This window comes from Xenopus laevis, chromosome 4S (genome assembly GCF_017654675.1).
Source record: "Xenopus laevis strain J_2021 chromosome 4S, Xenopus_laevis_v10.1, whole genome shotgun sequence".
Lineage (NCBI taxonomy): Eukaryota > Metazoa > Chordata > Amphibia > Anura > Pipidae > Xenopus > Xenopus laevis.
The window spans coordinates 57,466,770-57,487,216 of NC_054378.1; the positions used below are offsets into that span (position 1 = coordinate 57,466,770).

General features: G+C 36.4%; 2 protein-coding genes across 9 annotated transcripts in view; one reads left to right on the forward strand and one right to left on the reverse strand.

Annotated features, from left to right (window-relative positions):
- The window catches only part of phkb.S (phosphorylase kinase, beta S homeolog), a 180,336-nt gene extending 175,643 nt beyond the window's left edge, over window positions 1-4,693 (reverse strand). For 5 of the 8 annotated variants that reach the window (XM_018260670.2, XM_041561274.1, XM_018260668.2 and 2 more), the window contains exon 1: window positions 4,556-4,693. Coding sequence is in view for 1 of the 8 variants with exons in the window: in XM_018260671.2 (XP_018116160.1) it covers window positions 4,556-4,622 (67 nt within the window). In the remaining 7 variants the exon portion in view is untranslated. The remainder of the gene's footprint in view (window positions 1-4,555) is intronic. The other 3 variants (XM_018260669.2, XM_041561273.1, XM_018260671.2) reach the window with 2 other exon arrangements.
- Window positions 4,694-4,834: 141 nt separating this feature from the next.
- itfg1.S (integrin alpha FG-GAP repeat containing 1 S homeolog) overlaps window positions 4,835-20,447 on the forward strand; it is a 101,652-nt gene continuing 86,039 nt past the window's right edge. Inside the window, exon 1 of the mRNA XM_018260672.2 lies at window positions 4,835-5,018. Coding sequence (XP_018116161.1) covers window positions 4,835-5,018 — 184 coding nt within the window. The remainder of the gene's footprint in view (window positions 5,019-20,447) is intronic.

Below are 20,447 nucleotides of genomic sequence, written 5' to 3' on the forward strand. Positions count from 1 at the left end.
CAGGGCAAAACCCAAAACTATTCCATTGTCGTTTGGGAAGGGTAGATATTAGTGATGTGCGGGCCGACCCAATAACAGTGGGTTTGGGTCGACCTCGCTGTTCTGTTTGCAACCTTAAACTGCCGGCTTCCAGTTTTGTAGGTGCGCACATGCTCATCCCTTTTGTGATTCGCCCATCACTAGTGACTGTTTTTGGCCTGTAGTACATTATGTGAAGGATTATCTAGTACAGGTAATATAATTATCTATCTTGCAAGGACCAAACACAAAATTACTTAAATTTCTTTGTACAGCTCAAGACATAATTTCTTTTGAGGGGGGTTTGTTTTAATAAAAATGTATGTAAATGAGGGGTTCCATATCTTTTAATGTTTACCTTGCAGAAATATCAGTTAAGATCAGTGCAGCTTGCTAAAAAATTGCACATGGTCTGGACATCTGGCCAGAACTGGAGAAGTTAGGGGCACATAGTTTATTCTGGTTAAGCCAATAACTGTGGCAAACACATTTAGGTTAGAAATGCTCAATCTTCTGTTTAGTTTTAGGTTGGTACATAGTTCAATATATAAAGCATAGCATTTCTAACCATATATTTTTTAGGTTTGAATTCTCTTTTAATTGCCTATTTATAAAACTGTGTGAAAAAAGTATAAACACAGCCCACATAATATCTAATCGCCAAATTTTTGGATGTAAAATCCGTTGACTTCAGCTGACTGTGAAACAGCTAACCTCTGGAAAATTGTCTGCAATCAACATTTTTACGCTGGTTTCTTATGCCACAATTTTCTCACCACCTTAATTTTTCCTATAGATTTTAATGTCTTATTTACAAGTCTGAGGTGGCATAAAATAACGACTGTGATGCGTGGTTTAAAATGATACTGTATAAAATACATCACTGTAATTTGTACTTCACTGCTATGCATTTTTGCCATTTTTGTTATGTAATAAAATTACAAAGCTTTTTAAATAGGCCCCTAATTTCACAATGTTGAAACAAAGAAAAGACAAGGCCTTTATATTTGCTTGGATTTAAACATTTTACACTTTGTGGTATTTTTTTTTTTGCCCAAAGATAAAAACCAAGTGTTATTTTACTGTACTGTTTTCTTAGCAGATACACCACTGGCCTAGGTCAGTGTCTGACTAATAAATTGGTCTCTGGTGTTTCATTTAGTGCATGAGAAAGAGCAATTAAGCAGAAGAAGAAAGTTAACTACAGTAAACAAAACAAAACAAGGTGCAACAGCTAATTAATATTAAGCGTAATGTTCTTTTTTATCAGTTTAGGTGGCCATTCACACTATCTTAGTTGCCAATTCAACTCTTTCTGCAGCTTATCTTCCTGTGTATGTGGCACACCGATGGGCCTACCTGACAAATGTCTGGCATAAAACCAGCTAGGTATTCACTGGAATTGTTTAAAGGGATACTGTCATGGTTTCAAAACAAATTCTGCACTGAAATCCATTTTTCAAAAGAGCAAACAGATTTTTTTTTATATTCAATTTTGAAATCTGACATGGGGTAGACAAGTCATGTGACTTGTGACGTGTGCCTGCACTTTAGGGTGGAATTACTTTCTAGCAGGCTGTTATTTCTCCTACTTAATGTAACTGAATCAGTCTCAGTAGGACTTGGCTTTTACTATTGAGTGCTCTTCTAAGATCTTCCAGGGAGCTGTTATCTCGTTACCTTCCCATTGTTCTGTTGTTAGGCTGCTGGGGGGGGGGGTGATATCACTCCAACTAGCAGTACAGCAGTAAAGAGTGGTTGACGTTTATCAGAACACAAGTCACATGACTGGAGGCAGCTGGGAAATTGACAATATGTCTAGCCCCATGTTAGATTTCAAAATTGAATATAACAAAATCTGTTTGCTCTTTTGAAAAATGGATTTCAGTGCAGAATTCTGCTGGAGCAGCACTATTAACTGATGCGTTTTGAAAAAAACATTTTGTCCCATGACAGTATCACTTTAATAATCTTGTCAGGGCGATGACTGAATTGGCTTGTTGATTTCGTCTTTGCCCCAAGGTCTGTATTCTCATCCTTGATTTCTGATCATTGGCCCATTGGCCAAATGATCAGGTCAGTCCAATATTGGGGGACAATTCACTTGTTTAGTATGAAGCATCTCATGATGCAGTACAACAGTCCGTCAAAGAAAATCAATGTTTTTGTTATTTCTTAAACTAATCAAAGATACTCCATTTTCTAGCAAAGTAGATTATTAGATTATGTACCACTGCACAGATAGCCCCCCTGCTTAGCTACAAGATCATTATCTCTAAACACAAGTTAACAGTAAAATAGCAAGCATAACAGCAATATAATGCTTCCTTATTGCTTTATAATAAATAATAACTACAAAATATTCATTTTTAGTGCATATGGGTTTTATAATGTCTGTAAAAAAAGTGCTGGGAAATATGTAAGCACTGTAAAAAATATTATTCAACTTATATTATATATAGTCAGCTTGAATTTTTTTTTGGTTCAGATCAGGTATTTTAGAATAAGAACATCTCATGGTAGGCATGGTAAATTATGAACCACCACAAAACAGCCTATAGACATTTACATACAGCATATACTAAAAAGCAGCATAAGCCGGAGTTATATAGATAAGAAATGAAATGACACAGAGGTCACAGAAAGGCTGTGGCCAATCTGCACACATACCCAGAGCAGGACAGCTTGTACTACCCTCCAGAAATAGCAAGGGGTGGGGAGGAGCCTATCTAGCACAAGGAATCAAAACAATGGCTAGCAGTAACTGACAAGTGGGTGATTTACACTGAATTGAATCAATACTTAGCAACTAAATGGCACATTCTAGTTCTAAGGAGAGGCACAAAATTCAAAAGATGTAAGCTTCCAAAATTTTAGTGCATTTGTTTGCACAGCCATACTTCAAAAAGTAGTACTGAAACAATATAACATTGCACTACACAGCTCTGTTCTGCCCACATCAAGCATTTGACGTGAGAGATACCAGGTATGTTAATCCTTTAATTACAGTAGGGTCATGTGTCCTTTATGGGGGAGGGGTAAATAAATGCTGCTTTTTAAAACTAGTTTAAAAATGTGAGCCAACTGAAGAAAAGAGAAAACTGCTATTTAACACATTAAATACTATTTTGAAATTAATCAATATACTATTTTTTGCTGTTAGGTCCAAAGAATTAAAAAAAAAAAGAAGATATATATCTATATCTATATCTAATTTGTATGACATCTGAATAGGCAAAACCAATATAATAACTCTTCAGTAGTATTTAAGTAAAATGTGCTGCTTGACCAGAGGGTAATCTTGGGTAACACCTGCTTTCACTACTCCTAAAGACTAGAATGGGTGCTCTAATTCAGCAACAAAGGAGGGGTTGTGGCATGCACACCTATTGATTAAAAATAACTGTATGTGCCCCCAAAAGTTTACAGCTAATATCTCCTGAAAAAGTTTAACTGATGTGTGAGAACAAGGACTGAATTATACAATGAATGGGACTACATCATTCACAGATAATGCAGTTTACATTTTGGGATTATCATTTATTAAAAATATTTTCAGTTGAATATTTGTTGGTTAGCCTTTTACAGTACGTTTTTGGAAGGTTTCAGAGCATGATCTCATTAACAACCCACAGTCTAACTGCAACCAGGCCAACTGTTTAAATCATAATTTGTATAATATATCATCTGGCCTTTTTCTCAAGTTAAAATAAAATATCCAGTGTTCTAGAGTGCTACAATTGTGGCACAACTGGTTCAATAATTTGGGAAATACTGTGGCACGCCTCTGACAGGTCCGGACTGAGAATTAAAATAGGCCCTGGCATTTCAGGTACACAGAGGCCCAATCAGCCTCCACCAGTCCACTAAATACTGACTTTCTATGGCATCTTATAGCAGCCCCTCTGGCATTTGCCAGAACCCACAAGTCACAGGCCAGTCTGGGCCTGCCTGTGACTTATTACTTCGGCAGATGTGGCCACTGTACAGATCCAAGCAATCCCATTGATTTTACACTCCAAATCAATGTTGCTGCAATTAAAAAAAAAATCCTTGGATTTGTTTCTGCAGGTCCTCAACAATTGCAGCCAAAAGATTATTAATGTGGCCATTTGACTATTGCAAAATTTGCTGCTGCCTCATGTTTGCCCCTAGAACCAGTGTGAACATTTATTATTTTCTCCAGGTTTGTTTGTTGCCCTCTAACTGCACTATATGGTAACCAGCATCCAGTGATGGGCAATGTCCAGGCAACCCCATTCCCCATTGTGCCAAGCTTACAGTGCAAGGAAACAGGCCCCATACAAATCCATATATGCCAAACGCAGCAGTGCAAGCCAAGAAAGTGATCTATAAGTTTCTAGAACAGGCGAATAGTAGGCGCTAATGTCGGAAACGGATCTCTTAGATACCTGGGAATTCGTAAGAAACAGATGAAAAGGAGTAAGCAAGCCTGGGGAGTTATTTGCATGAGTACTAGACGCACTTCTACATAAACACACAACACTCGTGCATGCAAGTTTAGACGGTGTCAAACCTGAGCGTTTAGATCGGGCCCTTAACTCGAGCACCTTCCAGCTAACATCGGCCAGGACCTGAGCCATAATCCAGGGGCAGAACAGCCTACAACACAACTCCAAGATGTACTGTCTCTAAACTTTGCCGTAAATTACGCCACCCTTGCGAACTAATGGAACGCAATTTCTGCAGTCAAACGCACTACCCAGCAGCCCGTGGAACGCAAGGGTTTGCGTCGTGCCGTACTTCGCTCCAAACCCGGAAGTACTGTTGAAGGTGTGACGCTTGTAAACCGGTGATGGGTGCTTGGGAGCTGTCGGTGTATGTGGCAGCGTTTTTGCTGGCTTTGTCCTGTTCTCCGGTACTAGGGTCACTGCGAAATGTTACCGCTGATGTATTCGGATCCGAGTCTTACGGGAAAGTTGCGGCGTTTGGGGATTTTAATGCAGACAAACAGACTGACATGTTCATCATCAGATCTGGTTAGTAGCTCAGAGGCATTCATTGGCTTTGTCATTTGAGTTCTACGAATTGCGGCAGCTCGCTGTTATTAGACTACATCTCCCATCATACCCCACAGAAACACCTAAGGAGCTGGAGGGCCACACGAGGATAATAAATTAGATCTTTGCTGTTAGCTTCCCTTTACACATGTCCAGTTCCTGTATTAGTGATAGGCTTGATATCAATGTATAGGGTATAGCTGATATGTTGATCATAATGATATATAATGCATTCATACTTTTCTTTTACACTTCTGTGCCTTCCATGGCCAGGCTAGTGTCCTTATGCCTCACTTATAAATATAAGGGTGTCTGGAGGGAGCTCTCCACTCCTAATTCTGAAATAAATTCTGCCACATTATTTCAAGAGACAGTGAACAGAAAGGGACAACAGCTTTTAGTTATGTTTACACTTCCATCACTATAAAACAATTTATAAATGTGCGTTGCAAAGTTGTTTCGAATTATTGTGTAAAAACTGTCTTTAAACAATGTTGTGTATACGTATCTTGTTAACTGTGTGAGTTTTTACACATGTATTTTGTAGATACATATATAATATATTGTAATGTCTAAATAACCTCTAAATGTATGGATTCTGTTTGTTGTGCTTGCTTGTAAGTTTACTCTATTGCTTATATGCATTCCATGAAACTAGTTTATGATGCAGTATGCCCCCTTTTTCAACATTAGTTTACTGATCAGGGCCTGTGCTAAACAACATTTTTGTTCTTTATGTCTTGCACTAAACATGGCTGAAATCTGAAATTAATTGAATTGTAAAGTCATGTTGATGGTATTTTTAGTAATACCATTTTTGACCTCGTGTAAGACAAAACTCAGTAAAGGAAAACCTTTAGTAATAGTCAGGCAATTTATTCTTACATAATACAACATAACAGTTTTGTCTGGGTAAGCTGTTGGAGTAACACACAGAATGTCAGCCAAGGACTTACCAAAGACCCACCTCTTGGTCCAGGCGTTATATAGCTTTCAGAAGGCATTTACAGTAATTGTGACAAGGGGTTCAAGGAAATACCATACATGGTCCGGCGAGGAGACTTACTGGCATATATTTGTACATTCCTGTAAGATGTGCAGTTTTGCAACATAAGAGTTTCTGGTTCCAACTGTCCACAGCCTCGTAAACATCTGTTGGCTAAACATAGCCATTGTGGTACAGACAGCTATTGAGCAACACTTCTGCAAAAGGGCATAAGAGACATGCTGACACTATGCTAACACTCTGGAATCTAAGTAACAGAGTGGGGATCATTTATTTGTATGGCCTAGTATAAACTATATGAGTGACCATTGTCCACAGTAGACCATTTAGCCCTTAAAGTCCATCCTGCCTTAGGCCATATAGCGTTATGGCGTCATAGAGGGCGGGGGTGACAACTATCAACCCTCTGACACTAGCCATTCGTCCGTCTTAGGATTTGGACCGTTCCAGCTATCAAATTCTACTGTCATATCAAATTCTACTGTCATTCCTCTCTTGAAACATTACATATGTTTCACATTAGTAATTACAGGCACAGTAAGAGTGCTGAGAGGACCCCCAGGAACAAGGGAGGTCTATTATAAATGGGACAGTGGTGTACGTTGTTGTGAGTTACAGTTCAACGTCATGGCAGCACCAGTACAGAAGTGCAGCTGAAAGCTGAAATCAGTGAAAAGAAAAAACAGGAAGCTAGGGAGCTACAGATACATCCTGTTTCATGAAATAACTTGGTTAAGTGCAGTTGGGAACAGAAAACCCTATAAAATGACAAAGAATATACAATATACATGTAACATGTTATAAGAGACTAATATGATACTGATTTCATTTCTATTGAAAAGTAAAAAATTATTCTTTCTTTCTTTCTTTCAAACCTCCCCACACATGGCTGAGAAAAGCTTTATCTTATAGATGTAAATCAAATGAGAGCAGAAGTTGGGGGAGGTGCTTATAGCACAAATTCTAACAGAGAAATATAGACCAAGTATTAATGCTAGAATGACATGGATAGACTTAATGAAACTTTCAATGGAGTTGTTTAACCAGCTATAAAATTTTACCTAATCATTTGGAATAACTGAACTGTTCTATAAAAAGATTACACTAATTGTTGCAGTTCTAAAACTTTGACTATATGACATTCAACAAACATTTCAGAAACAATATCAGTACAACCTTCTTTTTCCTATCAAAACACATGCTAATCTAAAATCATACTATTTTGGTCAGCTACTCTATTTATTTGCACAACCTCTATGTTTATAGTTACATAGTTAAATTGGGTTGAAAAAAGACAAAGTCCATCAAGTTCAACCCTTCCAAATGAAAACCCAGCATCCATACACACACCCCTCCCTACTTTCACACAAATTCTATATACCCATATCTATACTAACTATAGAGCTTAGTTTATGACGGTGATAAGATTTATATTTTTTTTATAGATTTAACATTATGGGCGGGACTATTCTTGGAATCTAGATTCTACTCAATACTAATATTAGCACATGACAGAGTTCTATTATTATGGGGTTTATCAGTTGTTTTTTTCTTCGTCAGTGCTGTTTACACACAACCGGCTACATATAGAGCTGAGGACCTGGGGCAATAATACAATAATAAGTAATTGCAGGAAACTTCCCTTCTAAAAACTTTTGAACCAGATACAATTTTACCTTTGTTGTTTTCATAACTAATCTAAAACTAAACATATAGAGAAAATGTTACATTATCACATTCCCATTGTTCTTATAAATTGCACACAATTTAACTATATCACATTCAATACTGTATGAATCGAAAACTTAAAATTAACCCGTTTCAATATCAGTCCATCAGTTCATTATAGGGGAAAGTCCAATCAGAGAGACATCATGGCTTTGGATAGGCATATGAAGAAATATTCAACAGTCACTTGTATTCAGTCAATGCAGCAGTCTCTGTACAGTTTTTTTTAAGAGTTCATAATCAGTCCATTGATCCGATATTAGTATAGGCAAAAATGTAAAGGCATCACAGATATGAATGGCAAACTTGGAAATGGCTCTTTGTATGCATGCAGAGTTTCTTTCAATGAGTGGTGGGATCAATGATAGTTGTTCTATTTGGAATGGATTGGAATAATCTCAACAGCTACTGATGGAATTTTGCTCAGATCACCAACCTGGAAACAAAGAGACAATGTGACAATATCTGGTGTTCTGGTAATACTGACTTGTCTAATGTACTAGCTAAAGAACTCTAATGAAACTGAATGAACTGTCAGTAATGAGAAGTGGTTGTACATTTATGATATGAGTGAAGGACATTTGTTTTCTTGTGTTTAATTCAAATGGGGAAAGTCCACAACACCTGATAGGATTGTTGCAGAGAATTGACAGGACAGCTGGGAATAAATCCAACCAAATGCTGCCAGTAATTGTGTTGTTGGAAGTGGGATGGTACAAAGACACAACTCCACTTAATATCAGTGATATTTGCAATTTTGTAACAGAATCGAAAATTTAATTGTGTAAATTATCAAATACAACCTGTACTGTTTCCTTCTTATAACAAAATAATATTGATTAATCATAACCAGGAAAAACATTTAACAAGTTCTCTCTTGTATCTATATATATATATTTTTATATATATATATTTATATTTTTAGCCTAAATGAGAATGACATAGACCCATTTTAGTAGCATCATTTATTTCTACAAATTTGGTAGTGAAATTACTGGTTATCAGACAAAATCAACAATAAATTTAAGTCACTTCTGCATTTTCTTACACTTGCAGGCTTGTGATGCAAGATACACAAGTGCAAAGATTACGGGAGAATTTTTTTTTTTTTAGCAGCGGCACAAGCACATAAGCTGCATTTTTATGAACTGAAACTTATTTAATTAGAAAAAATAGTAACAACAACATAACCTCACAATATAATACTCCCCTCTTGTTGTACTGCAAATGCAGTACAATAATATGAAATAATAGATTCACATCTGTCTAGAGAATAATGAAAATAATTTAACCTGTACCAATGAGTGAATCGGGTATGGATCCAAACTGCATCAAGTTTACCTTCATGTTGGTGAAAAAGATCCAGATGCAGGAGATACAGAAAAAAAAATACAGATGAGTATGAAATGGTAAAGTTAAAAATATTTGCTGTGGTTAAAATTTCCTGAGCCAGCGAGCTGACAAAAGAGGAAGTTACAAAACAGTGAGTATCTGAAATATTGTGCAACGGAGGATTCTGGGAAATGTAGTTTTTATGACAGTACCAGCAAACAGAATCCTTCTTGTTATTAATTGGACTATGAACTAGATTTCCTCTAAAGGGTGCTGTAAGTCTAATGCACCATTAAGTACTTCAGTGTGAAACAACTGACGGTGATTTATTTGGTCGTCAGGACGTTTGTCTTCAGAATATTCAGGGGAAGTACTACTGTTAATAAGCTTAAAACATTCTGAACCATTAGCTCAATAAGAATCTTTATTACTGGGGGCTGCACCGTCTGTGGAACCAAAAAGTTCTGAGATTGTGTAACCCTGTATCACTCTAAAATTGCCAATAGGCACATTCAAATTTGGCATTTAATTGCTCCTGGTATCCATATAAAGGACTGGATCTAAGTTTGCTGAGCAAGGAGCAGAGCATAGGTGTAATGTCTCAGCTGAAGTATATGTGAGAAATATCACTTTCTATTGGTGGGCAAAAGCCTGCTAGATCTAATAGCATGCAATTTGCATAGTAAAATATTTACTCTTTCACGTATCCTTTATCTGTCACAGTAGAATTTCAAGTTGTGAGGGAAGAAAACTATCGCCCTCTGGCCAGGAAAACGCAGTCTTGTCCCCTCAGCTGTGACACTTAACAAAGGCTTTGAAACTTAAAATGTTTTGGGCACTCAACTAGCATATCTAGGAGGATTGTTAGATATTCCAAACTGATGGAACATGTTTTTTTTTCAGATCACAAGTCAAACATAATACACTTAGAAAAAGAGTTATCAATCTGACACATAAAGATAAAAAAGAGAAGTAAGTTTAGTTTGAGACAAAAACTATAACAGAGAACATTTAAAGAGACAACACTAATATTTCTGTTAACACAAGAAAGACAAGTGGAGTGAATTAACCTTATTCACGAGTAACCCATTCACAAACAGAAATACACAAGAGAACTAATGTTACTATGAGAATAGTAACAAAGAAGACAATGTTAGGATAAGATAAGAATAGTGACATGATAGTCTAAGACAAAATGACAATATTTTAGTGATAGACCCATAGAACAAATATTACATTACCAGAGGTACCTACTAAAACATTTAAACATTAAAGAGAACTAAAAACAGTAAGGCAAACATATTCATTACAGACACATCAAAGTCATATAACCGTCAAGTCAAGTCAAGTCAAGTCCTTTTCTTTCTAACATACACACAAGTATTACATTCAAAATATGCTCTAACAGACCTGTAGGATGCAAAAAAGCTTAGCAGCGAGCTATTAACATTGGTTTATAAAACAAACAGGGAAAACAAACATATAAACTGGAGTCACCTGCAGGAAAAAATTATGTTATACTTTTCTCTGTAATTTAGAACAAGCTTACAATTGAGTGGAAAGGGAGAAAATAGGTTTGAAGTTGCAGTTGGACAACACCTAAATGTTTGTAGGGCTCTCGTTTTTCATCTGACAATTCAAACAGACAGGAAAGTGATTCACACTTCACGCAGCAAGCAGACTCTGAGATAGAGCCACAAATTCTCTCGTACACCATTACACATATGACAGTTACACTAAAGTTATTCACACACTCGGCTAGGCATATGACAGTTACACTAAAGTTATTCACACACTCAGCTAGGCAAACATTCAACATTCATGGATCCTTTTGCATTCATCAAACAACATACAGTACACGTGTAATTTCTATTTCAAGATGTTTTAGACTACACTTCATGATAAGGAATAACAGACGTACAAAATACAAAAACAGGAAGGAAACTGCGGATTCCTATCATGAATGGCAGATAATTTCAGCTGATTAACACAACAATTAACACAACAATAGGCAAAAAGAAGAAGTTAGAAAAACATATATACCCCACCCCGGGGGGTACTTACGCGCGTGTATCCATCATCCGTTAAAGTAAAGCTTTACGGGGAAACCTTCCTGGAAAAGAGATATCCACGGGTAAACTATCGACATCCGAGAACAAAGCTTCCTCGGGTACACTCCAATGGCCACAGCCTGGAGCCCTCCATTGCCTGAAAAAAATTGACTGGAAAAAAATGAATCACAGTCGGCGGGTCACCATATGATGGTATTTTTAGTAATACCATTTTTGACCTCGTGTAAGACAAAACTCAGTAAAGGAAAACCTTTAGTAATAGTCAGGCAATTTATTCTTACATAATACAACATAACAGTTTTGTCTGGGTAAGCTGTTGGAGTAACACACAGAATGTCAGCCAAGGACTTACCAAAGACCCACCTCTTGGTCCAGGCGTTATATAGCTTTCAGAAGGCATTTACAGTAATTGTGACAAGGGGTTCAAGGAAATACCATACATGGTCCGGCGAGGAGACTTACTGGCATATATTTGTACATTCCTGTAAGATGTGCAGTTTTGCAACATAAGAGTTTCTGGTTCCAACTGTCCACAGCCTCGTAAACATCTGTTGGCTAAACATAGCCATTGTGGTACAGACAGCTATTGAGCAACACTTCTGCAAAAGGGCATAAGAGACATGCTGACACTATGCTAACACTCTGGAATCTAAGTAACAGAGTGGGGATCATTTATTTGTATGGCCTAGTATAAACTATATGAGTGACCATTGTCCACAGTAGACCATTTAGCCCTTAAAGTCCATCCTGCCTTAGGCCATATAGCGTTATGGCGTCATAGAGGGCGGGGGTGACAACTATCAACCCTCTGACACTAGCCATTCGTCCGTCTTAGGATTTGGACCGTTCCAGCTATCAAATTCTACTGTCATATCAAATTCTACTGTCAATGTGCTTAGTGCTATGAGCACAATAATAACATATCACCAGTCCACTGAAAAACCCTCTGTATGAACAAACTCCTCCCTTCACCAGCAAGCTGTGGAAGGCTCCTGATACAGTGGTATCTTGGTAGATTGTTGATTAGTCTTGATTGTCCTATAACTTTTGCTCTAATAAAAGTAAGCTATTGTAATAACAACGATACACCCCCAGGGATATTAAACCAATGAGTGCTCTAGTGGTTAATTACACATTAAAATCTTTCTGTGACCATGTGTCTGGAGTTGAAGGTCTTCGATAATTTCAAAGCCACACTCAACTAAAGTTGCTTAACTTCCAAATTTTACAAAGAAATGGGAACAGGATCTAGGCTTGCATCTATCATATAGAGAATGGGAGGAAATATTTAAAACAAGCATAAATTGCTCTGTGACTAATAAATACAGGGAATATTCTTATAAGTTAATATCTAGATGGTATAGGACTCCGGTGGTCCTGGAACAAATGGGCCTTAGTGAAAATGATAGATGTTGGAGGCGTGAGAAGGCTCAAGGGTCATTACTTCACTTGTGGGTTACATGCCCGGTACAGACACATTTTTGGAACTCAATCTTAGCTATCTGTGAGGAAGTCACATGAGTGTTGGCTTCATCATGGTGCTCAGCAAATATTATATTATTTTATGGGTTGGGTAAAATAGGAAGGAAAAATAGATATTTTATTATAAATAATAATATTATAATAAATAAAATATTATATACAAGTCTCTTATACCATTACACTGGAGAGATAAAACCCTCCCACGGTTGAAAATTGGGTAGCTGTGGTTACAGAGAATTCGGATGGAAGAACTTACAGCATGGATAAATGATAATTACGTAGAATACCTGGAAGTCTGGTCAAGATGGTTTGGATATTTAGAAGGAAAAAAAAGGAAAGAGCAACAATAATCCAACCATTGGCAAAAATAGGATGTGTTCACATAATCATTATGTCTATGATATGCTAATACCCGAATAAGGGAAACAATATCTGGAAATTAATCTGGATCTTTTACAGCCCACTTAGATAATTAAAGAATTGTTGAGATTTTAAGTAAACAAGGAAAATATAGAAACAAACTATACTTTGTACTATTTGCTGTTGTGATGCACGGAATAGATAAACATGTACCCCAGAAATGAAGATAATACGTTTAGAGAAATGTTTGTATCTATCTGCCTGCATTATATATCCTCATCTATTTCTATTGAGATGTATTGGACAAACAAATGTTCTTTTTTTATGTATGTATTGTAAAAAAAAAAAAAAAAAAAAAAAGGTAAATAAAGATTTATTTTTTAAAAAAACAGATAATAGCTACAGCCTCTCTAGACCAAGTTGGCAGCTTATTAGCCCTGCCTAATTGCTATCTGGCCATCACAGTTTTCAAAATTCTGTTGGTGAGTATTGTATGGACTAAGTGGTTAGGCCCTTTTCTGATGGGTCTTCACAGGCCCCCCTATTCTGACCCATATGTTGCCATGGAAGCCAAATGGCCAGATCGTTCCAATTTTTCCTGTTGTGTTGGCAATCAAAATGGATAAAGATCTGCTTGCTTGGAAACTGTGTGTTTATGCTTTTGCCCATAATTTTCACTGTGCTGATCAGTCCAATAAAAGTAATGCACTGTTCCAGGATGCTTCTGCATTTCTCAGCCAGGTACATGTTTACATATAGGGTGGTGGTTTGTGAAAACCACTGACTGCTTTATGCTCAGCTATTTTTTTTCCAGTCGTAAAGGTAACTGCCAGAATAAAAGAAACACCCATAAACTGTATTCAAAGTATGTTTTCTTGTAGGTGTGGCGATTACATTCGTGTCCAATTAGGGCTCATTTACAAACTTTAAGGGAATGCCAACCCAAAAAAAAAAAAAAATTGAAATGGGCGATACAGGTGGTCAGATCGTGGGACTGCATAGATGCACAGATGCGGCTGAAATCCAACGGGATTTTTTAGCCTGCCCGATCACGATCTGGCCAACTTTCAGGCAGATATCGTTAAGGGAAGGCGTCGGATGGCCCCACACACGGGCCAATAAGCTGCCAACTCGGTCTGTCGGCAGTTTTTATCAGCCTGTTTATGGGGGCCTTTAGACAAAGCAGCTGATTTACAGACCTGTCTTTGCAGGGGAACTAAAGCTGGCCATAGACTCAAAGATCCGCTCGTTTGGCGACATCGCCATTACGATACGCCAAGGGGCTCAGACAGGTCGGTCGGGTTAAAATCAAACGTTCCCGATCGATATCGTGGTCAGATATCGCTCGGGAAGACCCGTCGGAAGCCCCCATACACGGGCAGTTAAGCTGTCAAATTGGTCTAAACGACCGTTATCGGCAGCTTTATCTGCCCATGTATGGCCACCTTACGACTTCTGTAACATTGTTTAAAACATAACAACCAGGTGTTTGGCGAATACTGCTTTCAGCAGCAATTGTTTTTACAAACAACTTTAAAAGCACTGCATTTTTTAAATAAATGTGTATCGGAATGTTGCTTAGACTTTTATATTTTTTTTATTTTGGGGTTGACTTGCCCTTTAAACACAATTTTAATTGATAAATTGGACACATAATTGAGCACTAGGGTAAAAGTTTATAATTTTTATCAATTGTGCGCATGTATGCATGCAAAGGACCCCTAGAATTATCTGATGTAGCCTAGAACTGGCCATAATTTGAGGGCAGGTTTGAGCAGGTTCCGTCAAATTATCGTGAGGTTAGTGGGCACCAAACGATCTTGCATCTAACATTTTCTTCCTTTTAGGTTAGAAAATTTTCGTCGTTCACAGTGAAATTTATCCATTGTCCAATAGTTTGCAGGGCCAAGCAGGCAGCTACCCACAGTTTTCCTGGCTTCAACTAGACGATATGGAATATGGGATTTTTAGAATCGTATTAACCAATGGAGTTTACCATTTGATAACTATACTTTTAAAATCCCATCAGAATGAATTGAAAGTCTGTGAGTTCTAAATTCACACTTTGATAAATCTGCCCTTAAATATTAGAAATCCATTTGCTGTTTTCAAAAACGGATTTCAGTGCAGAAGTCTGCTGAAGCAGCACTATTAACTGATGCATTTTGTAAAAAAAAATCATGTCTTCCCATTACAGTATCCCTTTAACACCTGTGGCCACCTTAGCACAGATTTATATTTTGGTAATGTGAACAAAAGTTACACCAGTGTGTCAGAGACAGGGCAATTGTTGTTCCGCTTCTGTGTGTTAATACTTGAGTTTATGCTGATAGACTTGAATGTCCTCCATTCATTACCATTGTTCAGTGAAAGAAAGCAATTCTAAGTAACTTTCCAAAATACAGTAATAACAGATTTACTATGATTTTTAAAGTTACTTATAAATGTAATTGTTACTTAAAACAGCATTTTCTGTACCCCTTGCTGACTTCTGACACGGTGTTGCAAACCAACTGGTTAAAGCTGAATGGCTCCTGTTACTTTGTTTTAAGAGTCAGACCCAGAGAAAAGAAAGGGATAAACCAACACGGTTTTCGATTGCAACTACTTTTATGAATAACTTAGAAACCATTTAAAATGTGTAATGAATGTATAGTGGAAAGTTGCTGAGAACAACATTATTTTTAATCATACCAAAAACAGTTTTCGGATTCATGGTCCATTTGATGCAGATGTAAATTCAAAATAAAAATTTTGCCTAATGAAAGAAATAAGCATTGCATTATAAATATAAACATTGTCAGGTGTTTTAAAAATTGTCAGAAGTTTTTGTAAATACATTTGCAGTTGAAAGCACTGTTTCCCACTACTGATTCTGACCCTTGAAACAATGTAGCCAGTGATCTCCCCATGCACCTTTTGCTCCCATCACCTAGCATTTATTTCCCTCACCGCCAGATTTAGGATTGTATTTGAATTGTTCTTTCAGCTGCCAATAGGGCTGCATGCTTTATTTGCAGAAGTCTATAGTCCTATTGGTATCTGTTAGAACTGTTCTAATAGGGCAGGAGCGTTGGGGAAGGCAGGTAATTCTTTTTTTTTTTCTGCCCCACCACTTTCTTTTTGCGTATGTTCTGCTTTCTGGGGAGAAAACTGAATGTAGCAGAAGTCAGTCTGAAATTTCTCATAATGCCTTGCAAGCTTGTATATAGGCCTGTTTATCTACTGGCTTCTGCTGTATTGTTTCAATAGTTAGAAACAGCAGTTTAGAGTATAGGATGGGACAGGAAAATATCACTTTCAATTAAAATTATTGAAAGGCTATCCTCTTACATACAACACCATTTTATTCTTGGGGGTGCAACCTAATTTATCAATAGTTAAAAAACCACCCTACAACACAAATGCATCGCAAAACACTCATGGACCAATAACCTAAAGGAAAAGTTAATGCTATATCTATACCAAGTAACCTCAAACCATAAATTGCTAACCAAAATAATTAATGATAATAATTCATAAAAGTGCTGACTAATAATTTAGGTAAAGTGCTAGTGCAAATGAATAAGGTGAAATCAATAAGTCCTAGGACTGATGATAAAAATAGTTGATTATTCCTGAATCCAAAGGGTATATTAACCCACCAATAGATTCCAATAACACCCCTTAATAAATAAGTTCATTCATTAATTAATATATAAAGTGCAATTAATCAAGATAGAATTGGCAAATTGATAGTGCAATTAAGTTCCCCCAATAAAGTGCAAAGCAATAAATAGGCTAAAAAATGAGACTTGGTAATTAATTATTTGGTTAAAAAGGAATTAGTAAAAAATTCAATATGGGTTAAAAGGTTATTCGGTCATACTCAAAGGATAAGGTTAAAGAAAATTTGAAAAATATAGAGGGTGGAGTTGTCCCAAAAACTATCTGCCTATTTTATTTCTAAAGCCTGGGACACCACAAAGTAAAGGCAGGACAGGGTAACCGGAGCTGTGGCCTTGTAACTTAAATTGCCCTAACAGTTAAAAGAGGCTAAATAGCCCTAAAAAGCCACAAACTCACGGCCCCTTAGAATGGATGGAAGATAGAAGAGGTGGTAAAGCAAATGATTTAGACCAGAATTCCTGCCCCCATCAATTGTATCCAGTATGTTCCCCTAATGGAAATATTTCTTCAGAATCAAAATTATCTAAGGAGACCAATTTTCGAGAGAACGCCGACGCGCGTTTCGCTTAGAAGCTTTGTCAAGGCGAAAGTGATTGGGTCCGTCTGGTATGCGCCTAGAAATAGACTTCCGCATTGGCGTCACTGTAATCACTTCTCGCGAGATCCTGGTCACAGCAGATGCGCCAAACACCGTCTGCGTCTCCACCTCCCCACTGTCACCTCAACAGGACCTCCCTACAACGATGATGACGCCCACAAGTGCATTCCCATCAGTGACGCTTGTGGGTTTACCAAGATGGAACCTTTTTATCCTGAGCATAGATGAATGAATTTTTTCAAAAAACTATGAATTAACCATTTTATTAATTTATTTATTTATTTATTGAACGTTACTCAGAATAAATTATCTATTTTTTTTTTAAAAAGGATTCTTTATTTATGGATACTGTATATAAAAATTAAATGAGTACCATTAAAAACAATTGCTTAGCCACTTATAGACGCAAAGCAATATTTACATATAGTAAAATTGAAAATTAAAGGGAAAGAAACTTATTTATTACGAACAAAATTAAATAAAAGCAGTGTAAAGGGTATTTTCATTTATTCCTTTTGGGGAAATTGTGTCTAACTTAAAAATCCAGTAGCTTTCCCGTTTAAGAAGAGCTTGCTCAAGATCCCCTTTACGGATTCCCAGGTCAATTGTTTCCAAAGCCTAGAATTTTAAGAGAGACAAATTCATATTGTGACATTTTAAAAAATGAAGAGCTACCGTTGACAATGTTTTGTCATTTTTAATTGCATCCTTTTTTTTAAAAAAATAGATAATTTATTCTGAGTAACGTTCAATAAATAAATAAATTAATAAAATGGTTAATTCATAGTTTTTTTAAAAAAATTCATTCATATATGCTCAGGATAAAAAGGGTCCATCTTGGTAAACCCACAAGCGTCACTGATGGGAGTGCACTTGTGGGCGTCATCATCGTTGTAGGGAGGTCCTGGTGAGGTGACAGTGGGGAGGTGGAGACGCAGACGGTGTTCGGCGCGTCTACTGTGACCAGGATCTCGCGAGAAGTGATTACAGTGACGCCAATGCGGAAGTCTTTTTCTAGGCGCATACCAGATGGACCCAATCACTTTGCCTTGACAAAGCTTCTAAGTGAAACGCGCGTCGGCGTTCTCTCGAAAATTGGTCTCCTTAGATAATTTTGATTCTGAAGAAATATTTCCATTAGGGGAACATACTGGATACAATTGATGGGGGCAGGAATTCTGGTCTAAATCATTTACTTTACCACCTCTTCTATCTTCCTTCCATTCTAAGGGGCCGTGAGTTTGTGGCTTTTTAGGGCTATTTAGCCTCTTTTAACTGTTAGGGCAATTTAAGTTACAAGGCCACAGCTCCGGTTACCCTGTCCTGCCTTTACTTTGTGGTGTCCCAGGCTTTAGAAATAAAATAGGCAGATAGTTTTTGGGACAACTCCACCCTCCTATATTTTTCAAATTTTCTTTAACCTTATCCTTTGAGCATGACCGAATAACCTTTTAACCCATATTGAATTTCTGCCCATTTTTTACTATTTCGTTTTTAACCAAATAATTAATTACCAAGTCTCATTTTTTAGCCTATTTATTGCATTGCACTTTATTGGTGGAACTTAATTGCAATATCAATTTGCCAATTCTATTTTGATTAATTGCACTTTATATATTAATTAATGAATGAACTTATTTATTAAGGGGTGTTATTGGAATCTGTTGGTGGGTTAATATACCCTTTGGATTCAGGAATAATCAACTATTTTTATCATCAGTCCTAGGACTGATTGATTTCACCTTATTCATTTGCACTAGCACTTTACCTAATTTATTAGTCAGCACTTTTATGAAATATTATTATCATTAATTATTTTGGTTTGCAATTTATGGTTTGAGGTTACTTGGTATAGATATAGCATTAACTATTTGGTGGGGTTTCTTTTTTCTTAAATAATATTGTTAACTTTTTATCTGACTTCGTCAGACCTCTACCTATAGTTTGGGTTAAATAAGGTTTAAACGTGTATGTATGTGTATATATATATATATATATATATATATATATATATATATATATATATATATATATATATATATATATATATATACATACACAGTGATACCAATCAGTGTTGTTTCTAAAGGAAAAGTTGTTTTGAATACTGTACATGTCTTTTTGTGAACAAAAATGTATTTATGTATGGGGCTAGACATTTTGTCAATTTCCCAGCAGCCCCCAGTCATGTGACTTGTGCCTGCACTTTAGGAGAGAAATGCTTTCTGGCAGGCTGCTGTTTTTCCTGCTCAGTGAAAAACTAGGAATCTTTGGCTAAGTAGAATACATATTAAAGGGGTGGTTCACCTTTTAAGTTAATTGTTAATATGTTACAGAATGTCTAATTCTAAGCAACGTTCTCATATTCATATTCCAGTCTTGCATTTAAATGAGTGCATGTTTGCTAGGGTCATCTGAACCCTAGCAATTAGATTGCTTAAATTGTAAAGTGGAGAGCTGCTTAATAAAAAGATAAATAACTCAGAAACCATAAAAATGGAAACCAATTGCAAACTGTATCTGAATATCACTTGCTACATCATACTAAAAGTTAAATTAAAGGTGAGCAACCCCTTTAAAGGATGTTCATCAATCTTTAGCGCAAGTCAACTGAAGATTAGTTGTATGTTATAAATTTGCAGGCAACCAATTTCTTCAAATAGCATTCTTCACTGGCAATAATATAAATTGTTGTTGGGAAGTGTTGCTTCCGTTTTGTGAAGTAGCCAGAAACTGCTTTGTGTTTAGAAAATTTGTATTAATTTTAAAGACTAAGCTAACTCTTCTCCGATAATCTTCTGCTTTTATGTAATACCTATAGTTTGGGTTAAATAAGGCTTAAACACACACACATATATATATATATATATATATATATATATATATATATATATATATATATATATATTTATTTATATATATATATATATATATATATATATATATATATATATATATATATATATACATATATACACAGTGATACCAATCAGTGTTGTTTCTAAAGGAAAAGTTGTTTTGATTACTGTACATGTCTTTTTGTGAACAAAAATGTGTTTATGTATATGTATACATAAACTGCATGTCTGCTATCTCTGCTTGGATATCGCAACGCTATATATATATATATATATGAGGCGTGAGACAGGGCAAAATCTAGG